Source organism: Vidua chalybeata, chromosome 1, assembly GCF_026979565.1.
Source record: "Vidua chalybeata isolate OUT-0048 chromosome 1, bVidCha1 merged haplotype, whole genome shotgun sequence".
Lineage (NCBI taxonomy): Eukaryota > Metazoa > Chordata > Aves > Passeriformes > Viduidae > Vidua > Vidua chalybeata.
The window spans coordinates 119,843,525-119,863,148 of NC_071530.1; the positions used below are offsets into that span (position 1 = coordinate 119,843,525).

General features: G+C 38.7%; 2 protein-coding genes across 8 annotated transcripts in view; one reads left to right on the forward strand and one right to left on the reverse strand.

Moving 5' to 3' along the window:
• The window catches only part of SULF1 (sulfatase 1), a 63,413-nt gene extending 54,892 nt beyond the window's left edge, over window positions 1–8,521 (forward strand). For 4 of the 7 annotated variants that reach the window (XM_053962445.1, XM_053962454.1, XM_053962463.1 and 1 more), the window contains 2 exons: window positions 863–896; window positions 6,106–6,229. In XM_053962445.1, coding sequence (XP_053818420.1) covers window positions 863–896; window positions 6,106–6,136 — 65 coding nt within the window. In that variant the 3' untranslated portion in view covers window positions 6,137–6,229. Of the gene's footprint in view, window positions 1–862; window positions 970–6,105 lie in introns of those variants that run through there. The other 3 variants (XM_053962418.1, XM_053962427.1, XM_053962436.1) reach the window with 2 other exon arrangements.
• Window positions 8,522–15,637: 7,116 nt separating this feature from the next.
• The window catches only part of SLCO5A1 (solute carrier organic anion transporter family member 5A1), a 65,645-nt gene continuing 61,658 nt past the window's right edge, over window positions 15,638–19,624 (reverse strand). The window contains exon 9 of the mRNA XM_053959393.1: window positions 15,638–19,051. Coding sequence (XP_053815368.1) covers window positions 18,606–19,051 — 446 coding nt within the window. The 3' untranslated portion in view covers window positions 15,638–18,605. The remainder of the gene's footprint in view (window positions 19,052–19,624) is intronic.

Consider the following 19,624-nt stretch of genomic DNA (forward strand, 5'->3'; position numbering starts at 1 on the left):
TTGTTTTCACCTACTTAAATTCTACTTTTATCCATGAAGTGTCACTCTTCTAAGTATTGCTCTGAACAATTTGGAATTATCCATATACACCAATCCTGCACATCTGCATGACCAAGAGGCTTCTTTGCAAGTCTGCACAGGTTATTCTTGACACATATTGATGGCAAAACCAGTCACTTGACAGAAATGCTGCAGAAGGGATATCGTTATTGAAGCTAATCAATAACAGCTGCATGCAGATCTTCACAGCCATAACTCTTTTCTCTCTTGCAGGGTTTATTTCATTAGTTTTTGCCTCCCAGTATCAGGTGAGGTATTAAATCCTGTGTTTATTTCAAATGCCGTCTGCCTATGTCAACAACTTCAGGTTCCTTGCCACAACCAAAATTTAATGTTGCAAACTTCTAATCACCAGTAGTCTCCTTCATTTTTTAAGAAAGCAACATTTCTTTACAAGAGTCTCTGATTAAAACAAAACTGGTATTTTTATTTCAAGTCTCTGGAATTCATTGCACTTAACTTTGGTTGATTGAACATTATGATTTATTATTTTTTCACAGGAATGCTCCATTCTGCATAATTTGTGGTGTTGCCTCTTTGTATCTCTTTCTACATCTACAAATGTTTCTCTTTTTTACAATATCTAATTGTTTGGGGATTTTATTATTTTTGAAAACCTGTGGGTTTTCAGTTCTTTTATGTAAAACTTCCAGGAAATCTTTGTTGGACTGCAGCTCTGTCTTTATTTAACACAGTACATTTCTTTTTAGGAGTTAGATGCTGTGCATGGAAAACTACATTTTGAATGGTTTTACAAGTTCTAAACACTAACAAAAGTTACTCTTGTATTTTCCTATATCAGGAAATAAAGATGGAGGAAGCTATGATCCACACAGGTATCCACACTTTTTTATTCTCCTCAGCAGCTTCTTTCCAAATAATTGCATGACTCCAGTCCATTTCAACTAATGTCTGTATCCTGCCATGTTGCACACAGCGTAGCTTTTGATGCATGCATTTTCTAACTACCCTACACTGAACTTGGCCATTGTTTTTTAGATCTACCATTCTGCATTTAACGTAGCTCATTGCCATAGCAAGACTTCATACAGTTCATATTTCATGCCTGTACTCCTTAGATGTTTGCCCAAGGAAAATTATACAGGAAAATCACCTCTTTTGGGTTGCTCTTGTGTTATCATGTTGATTTTGGATGGGTTGGAGGTGTTTTTCTGGTTTTATTTAGTAGGTCTTCACAGCTGCTTTTTAAATGTAAACTAAGTATGCTTAGAAGGCTTTCTGAAGTACAAAGAACCTAGTCAAACCTATGGAAGCAAAGCAAAATCTTCTCCCTGGGTTTTGGAAATGTTGGCAGATACCACTTTAAGCAAAAGCAGTGCTCAATATGAGCAGCCTGTGCTCAGAAGCCAGCAGGAGAGTGTTCAATTTAGTGGCAGAAAGATGAAGCTCCTTTGGGCTGGAACCAGATCAGACAAGCATGAAATAAAATTTCCTTAAAAGGTTGTATTATTTGAACTGAGGAAAGGCACCAGGTGAGGTTTTTAAAACCTAACACTTGAACATGAGGAATACATGACAGACATCTCTTTGAAAGTATATTTTTCTGTTTAAAAGTGTACTTATTGTACCTACATGTTTATCATTCAGAGCTCTGTGTCTCCTGGTGGAGAAACCAGACAAACATAAAGCAAAACCTGAAGAGACTGAAAAAAACTGCAGGTCTTAAGAGTACTGCCCTTCCTATTCATTGAGCAGTACTTGTTCTCAGGGTGAAAACAGATTAACATCTGTGGAGTGTCATATTTAGACTGGACTCCTTTTCACAGTTTATCAGTTTTATACATTTTCACCTCTATACACTTTGGAGGAGTAGCTGCTGATATACACAGCTTACTTGAAAAGTAAACAAGGGAGTCCAAGTGGTAGACAAGTCTACATAAAACCTTTTTCACAGTCTTTTGAAAAGAACCTTTTCCTTAGTTTCTAGCAGTCAGAGAACAATTAAGCTAATGTATTTCAATGTATAGATCTGCAATTTAAGCAGCTAAATTTTCTTTTGCTGCCAATTTTGTATTTTCTCACCTGAGTAGTTTTGGGATCTAGGAAAATGATAAACTTTTGTTTGGTTTGTATCCCACTGTTTGCATTGCTCATTACAGCCTGGTCAGAACTGGTTGCTACAATGATAAAAAGCAATCCCTGTAATTATGCTTTTAAGTCTTTCATTAGAAGCAGTCCTTGTAAGTAAGCATTCTTCATTTTAACTACAGATCTAACAGAAATAGCATTTTTGACTTGTAGGATTATATGAAATAGCAGAGCACACAGGATTAATTTTTGAATTATATCTTCCTACACTGTTTAGCAACAAAAACATTTTAACTTCTGATACCAAAGAACATACCATAAACATTTTGCTACTGTGATAAACAGCAGTATAATATAAGATAAGCAATATTGTTCTGTGTTGTGACATTGCAGACACCCAGTTTCTCAATTTACACATTCAACATTTTGGTTCAAGCCCCATCTTCGTAGGCTGTTTTTCTTTTCTTAAACAAAACAAAACCAACCAAACAAAACAAAAATTAACAAATCCCATTTATCAGGAGTCATTACAATGATCTAGTAGAAGATCCTTTTGTTGCTGCCTGGAGAGAACAAATGGAATAACAATGGAAAGTCATCTGAACTGCTCCTTAGGCTTCCTTCAGATCATGTAGATTCTTGACTCAGACCTGTTTCCAGTTCAAAATGCCCTGAGTTAGTAAAGCACTGCCTGTGCTGCAGTAAGGCACTGGGCCAACAGGCCCATGTGGAAATAGCCAGAATGATGCTGTGTGCTTTGCACAAAGGGACAGAGAGCTTCTGCAGGGAAGAACTGGCACCACATCTGCCCTGTGACCCACGTGGTGCAGCTCTGCAGACAAGGGTGATAACAGGATGTGTGAACTGCACATTCCTCTCTCCTCTTCTACTTGTCTGAAGTTTTTCAAAGCCACCAAGGATATGATTTTACCCACCTGTCTTTAGTCTCAAAGGAGACATATTCAAATATCTTATTAGTTTTGAGATAAAACAGGCACAGATAGCATTATAGAGGATGCCAGGGTAGGATAAATTGAGAGTAAAGCTTAACTAAAGCTTGATCTACAAATGAACAAACAAAAAACAAAGCAACAAAAAAAAAAGAGCAAGTTTTGCTTTGAACTGCTAGCAACAATTTTTTTCTCTTTTGGATCTATGTCATAGCTGAGAAATTCCAAAATGTTGATCAAGGAAACTACTGCCATGCTGTTTCTCAAATGCAACTCATCTGCACTTTTCCATTTCATACTTATTTGTAACAAAATTTCTTGCAGGGGAAAAACCTCTTCTTTCCTCTCCTCTTCCCTCTATTTGCTTTAATTTCAGTGGGAGACTTTTCATGCTTACTGCAAGTTGTGGAATTAAACTGTGAAGTAATTTGCTCAGTCAACCAAAATAGCTCTAGGACCTTGAGACTTTGCTTCCCTGTTTGTTTAACATATATGAATATAAGTTATCTCTGTCTTCAAACAAGCTATTTTCCTCTGTGTGACACAAAGATCATGGAACAATTCCCAGTGCCTTCCCAGCTGTGAAACTTCTCTGAGACTGCAGAAACAGTGCCACATTTAGAGAGCAAAAAATAGATCCAGAGTAAAGGACCATGTAGCTCTGACTCAGACTTTCAGCTATTTTGTAGGAACACTGCAAACTCCTTGCTGATCTCACTCCTGTGCAGCACAGCCCCATTGCCCTGCTGCTGAGCCTCCTCAGAAACCCTCTTCTTCTTCACTGCTCCCCAGACTTCCCCACTGCCCAACCTGCCACCCAGCTCAAGCCTCTGTTCCCCTGCTGGGGATGGGCAGCAGAGTCCCTCCTGGCCCCAAATGCACCTTTATGGCTCCTGCTTTGCCCCCCCAGTCCCCTGCTCTGTCCCCAAACCTGTTACCAGTCAAACAGCATCACTCCTGTTCCAGTTCCTGCCATAACACCCACGTGACTGTCCCTGCAACAGTTTGTTTTCCTATACAGGCTCTGACTTGGCAAAGGAAAAAAAAAAACCCTAGCAATAAAAATAATAACAGAGAAAATTAAATATTGTTGCATCTGCAGTGTGGTTAATATCTTCAAGGGTTTAGTGACTAAGTTCCTTGCAAAAGCAGCCCCCTGCCATGATGTTTTCTAGGGCCCTTTATGCCTCTAAGCACCAGAAGAGTAAATCTTCTTTCTTGAAATCTCTGTGGTATTTAATTATCTTTTGTTTCAGGAAACAAATTATCCATAATGTGACTTACAAAGATGGCTCTCGTGTGGCCATGCCATCATTGCATTTCTCTTGTCTGCTTCAGGAAAGAAAGAAGATGCTCTGTCATAGCTGTTCTACCAAATTCAAAAAGCTTTTGTTTCTTCCTGGATCAGGAAGACTTGTCAAATGTTAAAAAAAAAAATCTAGAATTTGATATTTAAAAAATAAAATACTTAAATTTTATGTTGCAAAATATTTCCAATTAAGAGCAAAGGCTCCGGTGTTTTCAAATAGGGAAAGTGGTCTTCTTTTGGTGGAGCAGAGTAAGGCCCCACGTTGTAAGAAAATATCAAGGTTTTTTTTCTGACCGTTATGGTATTTTTCTGACTTTCCATATGATGGACTAAATATTGGAGAAATTCTTTTACTGTGAAATCCCAAGCTAGTAAGAAGCAAAGAATGTAATCTATGATAGACAAATGTTATAACTTCTGTTCTACTTGAATAAAGAGAATGGGCAACTTAAAATACAAACAAATTAACGGAGATGCCAAGAGCCATCCATGGGCATGCAGGGCTCAGTATAGATGAGGATTTGAGCTAAGTTCACATGGTTGGAATGTAGCCACTCGAACTTCTAAAGTAATTGCTACTAGCTTACCTGCCTGTACAATTTTCATGAAGAGAATAAATCTGTAAGTTAATTACTAAAGATTGCCTGCAACATCATTTGTAAGGGCAAAATTGTCACTTTCCCTGACAAACATTTGCATTGCTTGATTCATCTTTCCTTGTAGACCACCTTGTTGATAAAATCTCTCCAGTGAATTCAGTCTGCCCAGTGAATTAAATAAAATGGTGTTGTTCAGTGTTACTTTTCAGTATAAAACGGGCTTCACATCACAGGTGATAATCTGAGTCACTATAGTTACTGTAGCAAATTTTAAAATATTTTGGAAATGGTTTTCTTCTGTGTCTTTGCATTTTCTGGCTGTGATCAATAAAAAATGCAGCTCTGTTGTTGCTTATAGACCCATATCTATACAATTCATTCAGACGTATTATTTGAGAAGGCTGCTAGATATTTTCTTTGAAAGCTTTTTTTTTTTTAAAAAAAAAACCTTAGGAATATTCTCTGTGTATATTTTAACACTATTTTACACAGTGGTGCAGTCCTATAAATTAATTCACACCAAATTTTTACAGCTTTCATTTCCCCTAATTGCTCCATGTAAACTAAAATGAATGTTTACGAAATAGATTAAAACCCCCTTTGACTAATATTTACTAAACAAAATGTGTCTAGTTGTTTGTAGACCATATTTTAAGCTATCCAGAAACAAAATTCATGTGGGCATTGAAGTTCAGGTCACCAATGGCTTTCAGAGTTAGTCCCCTCTTTTATGCTTAACCACTGTTTGGTTATTGCATGTTTTGCTGGAGTGCTCAAGAAAGGCAAATGGATTATTTGTGTATTGAAACATTTTTCCTGCCTTGAAATATCAGAGGAAGGACTTATCTCTGAATATAATCACAAAGCCCCATTAGACCAGATTTTGTTCATTTTTTACTCAGCCCAGGGATGTAGCAGGAGACAGGGAGTTCTTGCTGTGTGTTTAGCAGGGGCTGTGAACATACCCAAGGCCAGAACCATTCATCTGATGACAGAAGAGGTGGAGTGATTTACACTTTGAGCTACCTACTTTATGAACAGTGGTGCTTTCAAGCCAATTGAAGTAGAAACACACATGGAAGCTTTGCTTGCACCTTTAATAGTGTTCACCAGTAGGCTTTATTCTTTCTCTCAACAGAGGACAATTATGGGATGGATGGGAAGGCTAAGCTGCCCATTTTCACTGGCGACATTGACTGGCAAGGACTGGAAGACTTGTACAGTGTGAATGAAAGTGTATATGAATACAGACACAACTTTAGACTTAGTCTGGCTGACTGGACTAATTACTTGAAGGATGTAGATAGAATGTTTGCACTGCTGAACAGTTACTACCAGCAAAATAAACCAGACAAGGACAACACTGGCCAAAGCAACGGGGACAGGGACGAATCATCCACGCCATTCACCTTGGTGGAAATTACTTCTGCTGAGGAGTCCAGCGGCCTGACTGCAGAAGAGTTGCAGCTTATTGTGCCAACAGACTTTGCAGCCCTTGCTCTGAGCACAGTGAATTTAAGTCAGGAGAGGAAACTTGAATTAAACAATGATATTCCTGAGAAAAGTAGTTTGAACGACGCACACTGGAGAAAGAGTCATCCAGCTGAAAAATGGATGGAGGATAAAGAATCGGACCGTTTTGATATGGATTTCAGTGGAAACGGTTTGATAGAGTTGGAGTCCCGGCATAACTTCATGCTACAGCCCATCAGCATTCCTCAAAAAGACATTCATCAGGATAGTGACACTGTGGAAGATATATTTGAAGACCAAATATATCTTCCCATGAGGTCTGATGAATCCTTCATTCGTCAGACTGTAAACATATCCATTAGGGATTCACCTGTCAGTACCCAGGAAGAAGGAACTTTCTTAAAAAAAGCCAAACAGAGTCTTGCAGGAGAAAGTTCACAAATCCTAAATGCAGAAGGCAGTGCCTCAGCTCCACTCTCCTTGGATTAGATCAAGTTGTAAACCATTAAATAAGTTCTCCTTTTTCTTATTAGCAAACTAATAAAGGTAATCAAGACAACTGACATTCCATGTTTATTGTAGATACATTTTGCAGCTAAATTGAGCCCAGTTCAGTATTTGTCTCTGCATTTTTTTTTATTCACATGCACATACTTTCACTGTAATTCTCCTCACTGGGAAGCAAGATTTCCAATTTTCCATTAAAAGAAACAGTGTTGACTTTCAAATGCAGTAGCACATTCTCTGAAAGCTAAAAATTATTTCTTCCAAATGGATGCCCAAGTCACTTTCTCTATTTCCAAATGGTCCCACCATGACTGAGTGTTTCAGTTCACCCAGTATGCCTGCATAATGTCTTTTTCATCAATTATTTTAACCACTGGCAATTCTTAATGCCATGCTTTCAAGTAAAATGCACTTTTAAAATCTGTATGCCATACCATTTGTGCTTCTAATACCTTACAGGTTCTTAGTTTGCTCATTGTCTTATGAAATTGTAAAACCAATAAACAGACTGACCTGAAAGAGGTAAACACCATGGATTGTGGAAACAGACTCTTCAAATATTATCTTAGGAAAAATATTGCATGATTTTGTTACTTTATTAAATTTAATCTCAGAAAGGTATGGCTAATAATTGTTAACTGTAGAAGGATCTGTTTAAATTGGATTGTTTCCTTATATGTTGATATTGTCAGTATTAAAATTCCATTAATTTTTCTGACTTCTTTTTTTTTTTGCTGATACTGGTAGAAAGGTTTACATCAGTACATAAATGTTTTTGTTGCCCCATCTGATTTTTATTATTCTGAGCAATATCTTGAAAGCATTATTATCATTTTGAGTCTTAAATTCCTTTCCTGTTTTGAAAACGCATTAAAGGAAATGATAAAATCATGTTAGGTTTCCATTATTTTAGACACAAAAGGCACATGAGAGTAAAAAATAGTACTTCAGTAATAATTTTTGTTGTTGTATTCTAAATTTTCTCTTGAACTTTACCAAACATTAAATCATATGAAGTATAATACAAAAATTACTTCAAAAATCTGTATTAGTCAAAAGTTAATATTTTCCCTTGCTTTTTAATAAATGTTTAAATAATTGTCACAACAGCAACAGAAGAGAATTACCTCAAACAGACGTAATTCTACAGTGTCCCACTCACAGGTATGTTTCCTACCTGTTACATGTTATTTAGTGTAGTGAATATTTTTTGGCTATTGCAAGCACTGCAGGTTAAACTTACATTCATTACATTGTATTTTAAGTTGAAACTTTTTACAAAGGAGATTCTTTTAGTAGGATTTTAATAATTTTAAGAAGCAGTCTTTTTGATGGACTCTGTAAATATGTTAAAATTACTAGTTCTTTATCTGATGTATGTGTCATGGGCTGATTGATAGAAGCAAATATTTATGGTCATGAATGATGCTATTTGTACATAGGTTTCAAGTTACTAGGATACAAACTGTGTTTTTAAATCTTGTATAATATTTCTGTGATACTTTTATAGTACAATTCTGGCTTCGGGAAAGTCTGGAAGCAATATTTCTTGAAATAAAAAGTGTTTTACTTTACCTGCTTCAGAGAAGTCCGCATGATCCAGTTTTCCTCCTGAATAAGGTTCATTTCAAAAATATGTTAACAGTTTCAGTTTTAAGAATCCATCTACATTAAAAGCAATGTAACAAAATAACACACAACATTCTTTTAGGTATAAATTATTCCTGGAAATGTGAGTAATGTATATTTTTTGTTTAAGACATGCTGTGATTTTAGGTTTTTTTTAATTCCAAATTCATCCGGTCCTTTCTTCCTTGAACTCCATGCACCGAGCTGCACAACCAGCAGTTCCCAGAAGTAATGAAATGTTTCATGGAGCCATGTCTTGCTTTGCTGCTTTCTCTCCTCCCTGCACAGCTCTCCCTGTGACAGCACAGCACTGCAGACCAGACATGCAGTGCTTACCAAGAGTGAACCACAGATCCCTAGTCAGGACTTGTGTCTGCTTGTACAAGAGTCAGCACGAAAAGGAACTCAGCTTTCAAGGTATACTCTCTCTTACATGAACTCTATGTTTGTTCAATGGCCTGTGAATAAGAGTACTTCATACCTAAACTGAGCCTCTGAATCTGTACTTCTTGAACTCTTCTTTCCTTTACATGGTCTTGGGACTCTGATGCTCCTGCAGACATGAAGTTACAGGTGATGTTTGCGGGGATCAGGAAAGTGGATGAATCCAAATGTTCAAAAAGAGTCACTGCAGTGTCAGGTAGAGCCCTGGGAGAAGTCTGCCCTGAAAGCACAGTAGTAAGCACAGGATGTATCTCAAAACAGGGTGCAGAGCAGGCTGAGCCAGTGAGTTTGGGAGGACTTGAAGGAGAAAGGCAAATTGAAGCAAGATCCCACACAAGATACCACATAAGATACCGCTCTTGTACTTTTGTACAGGGAATTATCCAGCACCAACAATGTGCCCTACATTCTTTGGAAGTACAGTTCTTTGAAAGAATCAAGCAAGGTGCTTTCTCTCTTAATGCTGGGGCAGAGATAGAGAAGGGAATTGTGCAACAGTGTGGTCCATCGATTCACCCCACTTGTCATCCTCCTTACCTGAGAGCTTAAAGTACTCATTCAGGAAATGGAAGAAAGAGCATCTTATTCATTTGAAAGTTGTCTACCTTCCTTCTTCTAGGACAGTACTCTGTCATCTAAACTATCAGTTAAACACTGCCCTACCTTCTAAACCAGGTGGGAGCCTTTTTTACAGGTTTCTTATAGGAGTGTGGAGGAAAGAAACTATAAAGGACACTGATTTTGTAGGTGAGAGGTACAGACAGCAATGAGCTCTGATCCTTGCTGTCTTGGAAACATGCCCCAAATACAAAACTAAACCAAGTTAAAGAGGCAAACATCTCTCATATCTCTAAGTATACGGCCTAAGCAGTGTGTTGCTGTCCCAATTTGTTTTGTATTTCTTTTTGCACAGTACTTCTTGTTGCATAGCTGAGGCAGTCAAGTCCATGAGCAGTGTATGGTGTGACTGTCAGGAAGCTTTTACAGGCAGTTGCAGGCTCAGGAATGATGCAAGTGCCTAAATTTGGCAAGTGCTCCTCACATGGGAGAGAGCCAAGAGGATGACTTTTGTAGCTTTTTGTGATCTGCAGAGCAGTAGAGATGTGTCTATTCTGAAAGGCAGGACATAGTTCATGACTTTCTGAAGAGCCCCTGGAGATGGACAGAAGAACTTTAAAACTCGCACATCTTTGGGAGGTAGCAATGGTATGCAAAAAGTTTAATCTGGAATTTAAGGTAAGGCAGCCATATTGACCTCACATCCTTGGACAGTGTGAAACACTTTCTGAGACTGCCTAGCAACTGAAAGCACTGCAAAAGAGCAAAGATGCCTGCAGCTGTCTACACTGAAGTCACACAAGCAGAGTTAGAGAGGATCTGTGTAAAACAGTCAGGGCTGAGAACCCAAGAGATGCAACAGCCTTGTCCAAGGAAGATCTGCCCAGGACTAGACTTGAGCCCTGAGCAGCTGTGGGTGCCTGGGTACGTGTGATGTTGTAAGTTCTTCCTTTAGTTTCAGCAAAACTCAATCCTGTTTGTGTGCTCTGACATCATTTTTCAGTGAGAACCGATGTACAGTAAATAGATTACAAGCCAGAGAGTCATTTCAGAAATGATGTGTCACACCTGAGGGGATTCAGTGCCAGCCTGAACTGCCCGGGACTGCCTGGAGCGTGTCACAGCCGCTCGGGCAGCAGGTGTCGGTGCAGAGCCACGCCAAAGCGCCTCTCCCTGAGCCTGCGCCCCTCCCTGCGCTGCCAGCGCTGCCGAGGGCTGCACCTGGTCCGTCTTCACCGGGATGTGCTACAAATCTAATTTCATCCACTTTCCTTGGTTTAACGCTCTGGTCTTGGACTCTGGTAATGTGCAGGGGGATCTGAAAGATGATTTTTTTTTGTGTGATTATATGTATTGGAAATGAAAACATGCAAGTCTTATTTTGAAATCAGAGAGGATCTGGACCCAGTCAACACACATGATATGCTATTTTTTATTTCCAAGTATCAAGTATTCAAGAGTTTGTTTTGTAAACACATGTTTACAACAGATGCTGACAGTAGGTTTCATTAAATCATGGGTTATATAACTTTAAAATTACTCTAAGCTCTGATGAGAAATAAATATAAATTAAAAAAAAAAAAAAAAAAAAAACCAAAAACATACAGGAGCCTAAAGTATTCAAAAATACCCATCATAAACCAATTCTCTTTTTACGACAGCACAGCACCCACACACTCATACCATCAGACATACTCTACAAATTTCCTTAATACTCTACACAGTTGCTTAATAATGAGTTTTTTAAAAACTAAACAGTTACAGGCAGTATGCCCACTCCATGCTCCTACAACACAACCAGACTGTTGCTGTTCTGCACAAATTATTTGGTAGAGGTATGCACAGCAGCCAGGAGCCAAACTCCCATGTGCTCAGCTGGTGAAAAGCCTCCACTCAACTGTGGATCTCACTGACAGAAAATTTTCTTACTTTTTTTACTGAAACTCAGCTTTCAATCATTTTGTACTTTTTTTTTTTGTTGTTTTGTTTGGAAATTTCCCTCCAGGTTTTCAAATATGGAGTTTGCTACAGAGGCAAATTTTCTGGCCTGTCAGTCAGAAGTGTGATTAGTGCTATTAGTGCTTTCAGTGCTATTTGGAATACAGACACCTGCCCTGCATGTGCAGCCCAGGCACAATAAGACAAAAAAATTATGGTTCAGAATTCAAAAGGGAAATTTTGTCTCCAAGATTTTAAAACCAAACACCCCTTTTGTAAACCATAGCTCACTTTAAAGCCAACCAGATTTGGCCTTTTTCCATTTCTAGAGATAGAATTTGCTCTTATTCTACCCCTCTCTTTCTGGTATTCCATGAAAGAACATTCATATTTCAGACTTCAATCCTCATTTTAATTCAAACGCTTGCTAATATTGCTTGGTTAAGTGGTTCCAGAATTTAGCCCAGTGTTTCTTATCATTACTACAGAATTTATTTTTAGCCCCTGCTTAAGCAAAGCAACTAAATAAAGTAACATGCTACAGCAGGCTGAATACATTCTACACACACGAGACTTCTGTGGTCTATGTAGCTTTTACTTTACCTAATAGTGCTGGGCCAAATCCTACACAGACTCCTGAAATTACTCACCCACAGGACAGCTAGGTAGGAATTGGCCCACCAGGAATTACAAACACTGTCTTTGTCGCAGCAGTCCAGACTTTAGGAACAGAAATACATGCAGTTGCATCATTGACATGCCTTGAGTATGTTATTTAAGTCATAGTGAATATATCATAAAATACTTCTGTACCTATTAGCACCACAGTGTTGTATAGTCTATTGTCCAGAGATTATCAAGCTGTCTCACCCTTCCTCAAGGTGAACAACATTTGGATGCTTTTTGTAGCCCTTCATTAATTCCACAGCTTTTCAACAATTCTATATAATGAACAAAACACTGTTACAGGATAACATTGTGACAACTGGTTTGAGATTGAAATAAAAAATTTAAAGTACAATACACACAATGGATAATGCAATAATTAGAAGAGTAGAATGGAACCTGGATGAATAAGCATCTATTCTGTAACACTTGAAGTCAAGAAAACTTCGGAGCTACTTTGAAATTGCAAAGCTACCTCTGTGTTTAACAGGCTGTATGTATTAACAAAAAAGATAGCTGAGCTGAAGGACTGGAGGGGCAACTGCTAAAATTATTAACTGCAGTTTAATGCAATGAATATGGCCACAGGACATGGGTAGTGCTAACTTTCCTCCTTAATTTACGCAATAAATTATGAGGAAAATATAGGAAAAATTTCCTTCCTGAGGATCAGGTAGGCTTTCAAACCTTTGTCCACAAAGTAGCATGTATTAGTGATATTCAGTATAAAGGAGACTAATCATATGAACCAGGCCATCTCCTGTCCTCACACTGAAGGCTCCACATCTCTACTCTGTGACAATGCTTACATGTGGTCTTTTTGAATTGTTATTTGTCAAACAAGATGTTAAAAGAAAAAAGAAGAAAGCCGTAATTCCCTACCAAAGAATAAATCTGTCACCGTGATGTTGACTGCCTATTTTCTAAGCACTCTGAAGTGATGAAAATGTCCAAAGAATCAAGTCCAGTATGTGAAGAACCTGAAATGTGTTGATTACAGGTTTAATCTATAAGTAGCCAACACTGTCCACAGCAATGATGATGCAGGTTGCAGTCCTGGTAAATCTCTATTACCAGGTGTTTTAAGCCCCTGGAAAGCAAGCGCAGCTGGATGGCTTCAGCTGGGGGAACCCAGATTCTGAAGCATGTAGCATGGCATCTCCTAAGCCATTGTAAAAGATACATTATTGAGAAAACAGAAAAAGATAAACTTGTTTAGGAAGTTTTTTTTGTCTTCAATCTCCAAAAATAGTAGTATTAACAAGTGAATAGAGTATAGAAGCTAAACAAGCTTGATATTCCCTACTTCACACACACTTGCTAAAGCAACAGCTTGTTAACTTCCAACACAAGGTATTGTCTAGTTCTTCAGCCTCAACATTGGACTAGTGAGGCCAGGAATCTGGCTCCAAAATAGCAGCAAGACACTTTGGACCTATTTATCATCAATTTTATATCAATATAACACCATGAAGAGTTGTGGTATCACATACACAGAAAAGTGTAGTAAGGCAGCAATTATTCAGGCATTTTGAGGGAAAACCTGCAAGAACAGTGCAGAAGGTGCTGACCCCTGTCCCAAACATGCTCTCTGAAGTTCCACTGAGCAGGCAATGCTCTGCTCTGTTTGTGCAGGATACTGACAATTTGTCATCTGAACTTCTAGGTTCAAATTCTGTGAAAGGGCATAATTTGAGTCTGCAGCATTACTTGAGCAATTTCATTGGCTCTAAGGTCAGAAGGATGCCTTTATTTAATCTATCTCCCCGTGTAACACATAGGTTTTCAGACAGAAATTCATAAAATAAGTGAATGGCAGGAAGAGTGAGAATTAATCTTAGCCCATTCCCACAAAATATTTTGAATTCGAATTCTATTTGAAAATAACAGCCTTCCTCCATTGCTGGATATGTAAGTAGCCACACCTGAATGCCACAGGAGAGTACTCAAGTGCTACTTTGTGCTATTCTGGTTACAATTATCACTGAATCTATGGGGAAATGCATAGAAATATTCTTTGGATAAAGGAATTTCTTTTTGAATGCAGACAGGATTCAGTCCCATAGTGTGCATTATTTTAAAGTTCATTACTTAAATATATAAATTTACCCACATATTTAAGTGTTCTGCTGGATCAGAGCCATAATGAATGAATAGCTAATACTACAAATTAATAATCAATACTAAAAAATCCCATATTTTTGAAAACACTATATTAATTTAGGACCTTTCAAATGTACATTTCTAATACTTAGTAGATTTGTACCTCCACTTACATAACAGTAAGTTCTGAAGAACTGCATGTTACTATATGTACTTTTAAAGATATACAGGCTGGCCAAAGAACTGAAAGTTTCCGAATAAATACAAATTGCACCATAATATTCAAAGGTTCTTGCAGCTGCTCACACTGTACTGAAAGGCTATAAAATGTCATTGGTTCTGAATTATACTGTGTTTTACCCAGTATGCTCAAGGGGAAGAAGGGGGACGAAAACCAGGGGGCTGCTTTTGACTAAAACTGGAAACATGGACAGTCCCACTCTCCAGATTACTCCAGGCCTGTGAAGATCTACAAACTATCTCCTGAGGGTGCTGAATTCATAAGCACCTAAGGCCATAGCTGATGTTTTCTCCTTTTTGAGGAAACAAGGGTGAATGGGAGGCTAAGTAGGGACAATTAACCTGTTCACTCAAATCCATATATTGGGTTACTCCACCTCTCATGTTCCTCACTCTAAACCAGGACTAAGTGGTGGAAGAGGGATTTAGTCTGTCCCTATGATGGCATGGTGGCACTTTGAGCATCACCAGATGTTGCTCCATATTATCACTGGCTGGTAAGCTGCAGGCAAGTGACTTGGGTTTGCTACCAATAGCAGCCTGTGGTGAGCAGGACACCTGCCTCACCTTTTCTTGTATTCACCACCAGCAAACCTTTTGTGTTCAGGGACAGAGAGGGAAGGTGGTAAAAATTACAACTTCATGGAATTTTATGTTCTATGGTGAGATCTCACAGTAGGAAGACAGCATGGGCCCCTTCACCAGATGACAGGCAAAGTTCTTTTTTAGTTCCTGTGAAGTCGGTTTAGCACCATGTGTCGACCACAACTACTGCTTGGAGTGCTCTCAATGTCTGGAGATGCTGCTTCCTCCAGCAGTGACAGCCTCAGAACACAGGGTTTGGTCAGCAGGTCTCAGTCCATATACTGGTGAATGACAATGCTGGAATTGACATTTCTAGGAAGTGAATGTTTTTCCCCTGCATACCTTTATTGGCTTTGTTTAGATTGTTATATATTACTCACGAGAAGCCCTCCTTCAGGAATCAATCAAAACTAGCCAGTGTCTGGGTTTCAGAGGATACTGACTTAACTGATTTTATAGAAATTTATTTGCATTGCCAAAATTATCTATACCCAAAACCAGGGAAAAAATTGTTTGAAAAGTAAGGAATTACATTTTGTTTTGCATGTAATACTTAAAGAAAAATTAAAATTTATTTTCAAATTAAAAATTAAAATTGAAAGTATGCAAAAAAGGCTTTTTCAGTATTTCCAAAGTTAACATCTTTCTTTCTACGGTCAGGATATCCTAAAAAATAGATGGTTTCCATTGCAACAAGCTCTGAAATCCCTTCAATGCTCAGAAACAGCAGCAGCTGCAGAAGTGTCACTTTTATCACTTTCATTCTTTGGCATCAGTGCCATTAGTTCCTGACAATCCTAATCTCTTCCTTGGTTTTTGTATGGAACTGAAGCACACAAGGCATGAAATATAAGAGATCAGGACAGATGATTAATCTTCAGCCTTTTAAAATTCCCTAAATGCTCTGTTCCTGAGGTATTTGAAAAGATTGTCACTCTTCACTTCTCCCTGTGATGATTAAAATGGGGAAGTGATAAAAATGGACGAGGGCTGGGCTGCAATTACACTTTGTCATACTACTTTGCCGATTTTCGCCAGGTAGAAAATTCTTGGCGCAACAAGCATTTGAAACTGAAGCAAAAGGAAACATTTTTATCATCTATTCTATCTCCTATAGCAAATATATACACACACACCACACACACCCACACACATATATATATATACACATATATATATATATACACACACACACACACATATATATATATATATATATACATATATATATATATATATATACACCAAACACCTTTGAGCCAAGGAAATTTATTTCTCAGGACAGGAAGTGTAGAAGCCAATTATCTCAGGAAGTGGGTGCTGAGGACACGCTGTATCTGGTGGCTGCATAAAAGGAAAATACATTCTCAGGCTTAACCCAAAAAATAAAAAGGCTGTTAATATGGACAGAATAGTAGGAAGAGGTCAAAACAATATTCCTCTATGTTTGGGGTAGAAGAATTGGAGTTTTCAGACAGGAAGAGTAAGAATTGTTACAAACTACATAAGTGGACTGACACATTCTGAAATAAGCAGACCCATGGGTAGTCCCATGTGCTGGTCAAGAAGATCCAGGTGATGACAAAAGGCAGTTGGCAAAGGCAGGGAGAGGGAAATCTACTCTTCCCTGGACAATTCAATGGATACCAAGGAGAGTACTGCCTTTATTTTCAAGGACTTGGTTCCATACAGTGTTTGATCAATATACATGTTCTAAATTGAAAAATTAAATCAGGAATAACTGTTTAAAATATGTAGAAGCTCTGCTCTTTCCTATTTATTTTCACACAAGTTCTCTACTCAGCAAAATCCAAACCTGAGTCCTCTTAAAAGACTGCTTTTTCATTTCCTACACTTCTAAGACTTCCCCTGCAGGGCACAATACAGCCTTGACTTCCCAGTGTCCAACTGACAGAATTTTCTGCCCTTTGAGACATTATTAGTACCTGATGAGCACGGCACTACAAAGCCTCCAGAGCAAGAAATGAAATGCCAAGCACATTTGATTAGAAAGTTTCAGCATCTCCCAGGCAGAGAACACACTACAGTAATTTGGATAAACAAAGGCCACATCACATCCTGTGAGTCCACTCTTGCTGATAATTTCTATTCTTACCTCTCTACCCAGAGGGCCAAAGGAGAGACAAACTCACTCTCTGCCTTCACAGGAGCTTTCAGTGAAGCTGAGAAAAGGAAAGGCAAATATGTGTGGGACACACCACACAACCAGGACCTGCAGGTCTGTCCCACCAGCCTGCCCATCACTGGGTAGCTGGAGAGGCAGAAGTGTGGCAGAAACCAGAGGGGCTGCGCCAGCCCCTGGCTGTCAGGGTGCTCAGTGCCTCGGCAGTGCCAGGAGTGCAGGGAGAGCCTCTGAGCTGGCACCATGGTGGGCAGGTTGCTTGCAGCCCCTAGAGGTGCCCCTCTGCTCACTCCTGCAGCCTGAACTCTGCTGCCACTGGCTGTGAGGGACCTGCCAGGTCTCAGACACCAGACGAGGCCATTACCTCTCCCTCAGGACTTTCCCACTGAAGCTGAGCTACACTGGCATGCAATTCTCAAGGACAGCCAAACTTCCTATCAAGCTATAACCAGCTGTTTTCTTCTTCAGGAAAATATGGATTTGGTGCTAGTAACAGCCACCCAAATAACATTGCAGAAATGTGCACATATCTGCTCTGGTATGTGTGTATGATTCCTACATCTTAATGTTACTATAAACCAATAGTGAAGTTTTTTACTTCAAGCATTACAGTATCCTACCTACTTTGTGAAGAATGACTACATCCCATCAGGTGAAAATTAATGCACATTTTGACAGGATAAAGATGTTACAACTCAACATTTGCAAATATTACCTGATGCGCAACTTTTGTATGGCTTGACATGTTATTAACAGTACTTTGAACCTTATGTTATTTTTTAATTTAATGATTACACCTGAAAATAGCCCCTTTCAAATTCAGTTGCAGTAATGTCTTTAAAAGCAAGCTTTAAACTTAATTTGCTGCACATACAATTATCCAAATAAGTTGCATAGTTTAAGTAAGTTCAGTTGTGCTTTGTAGCAGAACTCACAGTAATTACTCATCTCTTAAAAATACAATTTGTGGATATGAAGTTGACAATACATTTAAGCATTTTTTTGAGTCTAGACATCAACAATATGAGTTTTTGTCACTCTTCCACTGACTTCTGCTGTTCATAACACCTCAACTTTACAATGATATTAGATCAGAGCATGGACATTTAATGGACACATCTGAAATAATTACAAACACAATTTTTAAAACTCCATTGTTGGGAGGGGAGAAATAAGAACTCAGGTTGGTTTGAGGTATCCAGCCCTCAGGAACATATTATGGTTGTTTGCATCAAGCTTTGTTGGTTTTATCACATTACATTTAGATTAAAAATAGAAGGCACAGGTGTTTTACAAGGCGCCGTAACTAAGTCAACCAACAAAACTAAATATTACATTACCAAGCCATGGGTCTATAGCTCAACAGTGACTTCTTGCAATGCATTTTTATTTGAGGAATTTATTGCTTCTGAAAAAGGGCCGGGGTATGTCTGTGCTAAGCAGTTCATTCCTTGTGCCACACTGATGTCTCCTTGGGAACTGAAGGTAGGGCAGGATCTAGTCCGTGCATAGTTTTGTTGGGGTCCAGCTTGTCCAACCATCTCACTCACAGTGTTCACCGGCGAAGCCCTCCAACTCTGTCTCTGCAGTTGTTCTTCTTTACACTTTATGGAATACCAGGCCAGGAAAATAAAAAAGAATCCCACGAACTTGAGAGCAGCTGCCAACCCGAAGTAGACAAAACGAAACGAGGTGACATCGTATTCCCAGCAAGATCCTTGTACGCCACAATCCTGTTGCCAAAGCATGCACGTGGTGTCAATAACAGCCCCAAAATAAATTGGAGTGGGAATGTAAGCTGAAACAAAAATAGCAAGAGAAATAGTATGTGTTAGCATATTGTGGAAAACTTCTAAAGAAACTATATGCCCCAGCCAATGAGTGTAGGTTGAATATTTTTGAGATTTCTACACTGCTGTTCTCACAAGAAATGTAAAACATGGAAAGCTGGCCAGTCAATCTTCCCACCAATACTATTTACCCCCACATGAAACCTACCACAAATGGGAGAGAATTGAAAGAAGCCAATGCAGCAGCACCTTACAACAGATACTACAATCTGCTTTCCCCAAACAGCTCTTCTTGAACTACATGTCCCCCACAAAAAAATGCAATTTTGTTCTCAGGTAGATAGAAGGTGAAATACATTATCTCCATAGCATTACCTGCTGAACATCCTTTGCCCATGAGCTGGGAAAGGTGCTGTTTTTAGATTAAGATGAAAAAGCACTGAAGATCACAAAAGATTTTTGAACATAGATGTAAGGGGTAAGACCAGTAAGATTATACATCTCCTTTTGAACAGGTCTTCCCAAGAAACAGACTTTAACTTCTAAGGCAGCTAAAAACGCAGCCAGTCCAATGAATGCTC